Raw genomic sequence first — 468 nt, 5'->3', positions numbered from 1 at the left:
GTACTCTTCTTTAGATGGTGTCTTTGTTTCTTCAGTCCCTGGTGTTTGACAGGATATTTTACCTTCCCCGCTTTTAGTTGCCTGTTTGTGAAGCTTGGTTACGCTTTTGTTCTGGTAGAAAAATAGTGCCTTTGTTGGGTCCTCTGCTGTAGTGAGAAGGTTTATTTTTGTGGTGCCACTTCCCTCTTTGTTGAACGAAATAGTTTCAACTTCTGCGCTGTCGAATGCATTCCAGAACTTGTTTTTGAAGGTTTTTTCGTCTTTGGTCCCAAACGCTGCTGTGATTGTTTCCTCCTTTACGCTTTCTCTTGCTAGCCCTAGGATGTCGGCGTATGCTTCCTGCAGCTGGTGGTCGTTGGCAAGCTTCTCCCTTCCTTCTATTGTTAGCAGTTTTTTTGCTGGTTCGATTGTTGCTTCGGGCGTGGTGAGCTTGGCTAATGCCTGTTTCACGTAGTAAAGTGTTGCCTA

The 468-nt window shown here is 44.9% G+C and overlaps 1 pseudogene across 1 annotated transcript in view; it reads right to left on the bottom strand.

Annotated features, from left to right (window-relative positions):
• Positions 1-205: 205 nt before the first annotated feature.
• TEOVI_000623400:pseudogene overlaps positions 206-468 on the bottom strand; it is a 1,695-nt pseudogene continuing 1,432 nt past the window's right edge. Inside the window, 2 exon segments of the mRNA in view lie at positions 206-394; positions 397-468. The exon segment at positions 397-468 is cut by the window's right edge and continues 285 nt beyond it. Coding sequence covers positions 206-394; positions 397-468 — 261 coding nt within the window.

The sequence above is a fragment of the Trypanosoma equiperdum genome (assembly GCF_001457755.1).
Source record: "Trypanosoma equiperdum strain OVI genome assembly, contig: ctg_1528, whole genome shotgun sequence".
Taxonomy (NCBI): domain Eukaryota; phylum Euglenozoa; class Kinetoplastea; order Trypanosomatida; family Trypanosomatidae; genus Trypanosoma; species Trypanosoma equiperdum.
This window is presented reverse-complemented; position numbering and strand designations above follow the sequence as displayed.